The sequence below is a fragment of the Myotis lucifugus genome, unplaced genomic scaffold (assembly GCF_000147115.1).
Source record: "Myotis lucifugus unplaced genomic scaffold, Myoluc2.0 scaffold_889, whole genome shotgun sequence".
NCBI lineage: Eukaryota > Metazoa > Chordata > Mammalia > Chiroptera > Vespertilionidae > Myotis > Myotis lucifugus.
In genome coordinates this window covers 32,178-34,791 of record NW_005871937.1, presented here as the reverse complement: position 1 = coordinate 34,791, position 2,614 = coordinate 32,178, and the positions used below count along the sequence as shown (strand labels likewise).

General features: G+C 66.8%; 1 protein-coding gene across 1 annotated transcript in view; it reads left to right on the top strand.

Moving 5' to 3' along the window:
• The first annotated feature begins 440 nt into the window (after window positions 1-440).
• Window positions 441-2,614, top strand: part of NPC1L1 (NPC1 like intracellular cholesterol transporter 1) — a 15,586-nt gene continuing 13,412 nt past the window's right edge. The window contains 2 exon segments of the mRNA XM_023747471.1: window positions 441-742; window positions 1,740-2,556. Coding sequence (XP_023603239.1) covers window positions 689-742; window positions 1,740-2,556 — 871 coding nt within the window. The 5' untranslated portion in view covers window positions 441-688.

The window sequence follows — 2,614 nt, the reverse complement described above, 5'->3', positions numbered from 1 at the left end:
CACGAGCATACGCTATCAATGTCTCTTGTCACTGTTGACATTGATCTTGATCACCTGCGCAAGGTAGTTCTTTACAGGTGTCTGCACAGTAATTCCTGTGAGTTTCATGTCGACTTTAGCTCCTCCAGCTCAGGAGGGAGAGAAAGTTTGCTTGGACTTTCTGTTGCATGTCTAGCCTCTAAAAACTTCATCCATCTCCCAGAGGAGGAGACCGATGTCACTGCACTCACGCCACCCGAGTGTCCCCTGTTATTGGGCTGTTAATATTAATTAACAACAGTTGCTAAGGATGACAGTGCAAGGGTGTGTCCAGCCAGGGCCCGCCTGGTCCCAAGGGGGGGCTGGGGCCATGGGGGTCCGGGCCGCATGGGGGTGGGGGAGCGAGTGTGGGGCTGTGCGGGTCCCCAGCTGCCTCAGCCCTCGGCCTGGGGCGTTGGGAAGGGGGTGACAGGAGACCCTGTACCTCCGTCCCCTCGCTCCCCGAGAGAGAGGGCCAAGCTGGGCGGGGCGGGCAGTGGATCATTAACCCGGGAGCCCTGGCGGGTGCCGGGCGGCCCTATTGGTTCCCCACCATCAGGCCAGGCTGTCCCTGGCAGGAGGCTGCCCTGCTGGTGCCCCCTGGACCCAGCCCTTCGCTGAGCCCGACTGTCCGTGGCCTCAGTTCCCTCTCGCCCCTCCTGGCGCCGGGATGGCAGAGGCCCGCCCGCGGGGCTGGCTGCTCTGGGTGCTGCTCCTGCAGGCGGTGAGTCTGGCGCCGGCACCCTGCTGGGGCCTCCCCCCTCGTCCTGGGCAGGGGGGTCCTTGGTGACAGTCAGGGAGGCCTGGGCCTAGGGGATCCGGTCTCTGGACAGACGGAATCCCAGGCGCCCGGAGGAGGGGTGTGGGCGGAGGTCCTGGGCTGCCCCGTCTCCAGGCCACGGGCTGTTTGGACACAGGTCTGCAGAGGGGCTGCTGGCCTGGGTGTGACCAGGGGCCTCCCATCCCTGGGCTGCTGGGGACGCCCTGGCCCGAGGTGGGCGGTGGCTTCTGAGTCTCCCACCGTGGACTTAGCAGCTGCTGCTGCTGTTTCTCGCTCACTGCGGGCCTGGGAGGAGGGTGCAGGCTCAGGCCCTGGAGGGGAGGGCAGGGAAGCCGGGCACTGATGCCCCAGGGGCCCCTGCCTCCCGGTGTGGCCTGCGGCGTGGGCACCGCGGTGGCCAATGGCACTGGTGATGGTGCCCGTGTGCTCAGCGCCCGGCACCACTCGACCCCCTAGAGTCATCTCTGACCTGTGACCTTGCCACATGCATGTCTGTTGGGTTGCCTCCCTCCCTCTCTCTCTCTCTTAAACATATTTTAATTTATTTCAGAGAGAAAGGGAGAGGGAGAGAGAGAAACGTTAATAATGAGAGAGAATCATGGATCGGCTGCCTCCTGCACACCCCGCACTGGGGATGGAGCCCACAACTCAGGCCTGTGCCCCAACCGGGAATGTACTGTGCCTCCTGGTTCATGGGTCAATGCTCACCACTGAGCCACATGGCCAGGGCTCACCTCCCTCTCTTCAGTGACCTGATGAAAGCCCATCACCCCCAGACACCACCCGGAGGCCTCTGCACCCCCAGGGCTCCCCAGTTCCCAACCGTGTGTAGCTGCCATGGCCACCCCCCCCACCGGGCCTCGCATCCCTCCTAAGCCCAGGTCCCCAGCCCCCCTGGCTGAGGGTGCGGGACCCCTGGTGAGCCTGCCCTGCTCCCCAGGCCCAGGCCCAGCCGTACACGCCCATCCACCAGCCCGGCTACTGCGCCTTCTACGACGAGTGCGGAAAGAACCCCGAGCTGTCGGGGAGCCTGGCGGGCCTGGCCGACGTGTCCTGCCTGAACAACACGCGTGCCCCCCGCCTCACGGGCGACCACCTGGCCCTGCTGCAGCGCATCTGCCCCCGCCTCTACGCCGGCCCCGACGCCACCTTCGCCTGCTGCTCCCGGAAGCAGCTGCTGTCGCTGGAGAAAAGCCTGGCCATCACCAAGGCGCTGCTGACCCGCTGCCCCGCCTGCGCGGACAACTTCGTGAGCCTGCACTGTCACAACACCTGCAGCCCCGACCAGAGCGCCTTCATCAACGTGACGCGGGTGGTCGTGCGGGGGGCCGGCAAGCCCCCAGCCGTGGTGGCCTACGAGGCCTTCTACCGGCGCAGCTTCGCCGAGCGGACCTACGACTCTTGCAGCCGGGTGCGCATCCCCGCGGCCGCCACGCTGGCCGTGGGCGCCATGTGCGGGGTCTACGGCTCCGCCCTCTGCAACGCCCAGCGCTGGCTCAACTACCAGGGCGACACGAGCAACGGCCTGGCCCCGCTGGACATCACCTTCCACCTGTGGGAGCCCGACCAGGCCGCAGGGAGCCCCATGCAGCCCCTGGACGCGGAGCTCACCCCCTGCAACCAGTCCCAGGGCGGGGCGGCCGCCTGCTCCTGCCAGGACTGCGCGGCGTCCTGCCCGGCCATCGCCCGGCCCGAGGCCCTGGACGCCACGTTCCGCCTGGGCCGCCTGGCGGCGGACTGGCCCTCATCCACATCCTGTGCTCCGTCCTGTCCCTGCTCACAAACTTCCTCGTGGGCACCCCGCCTGCTCTCAAG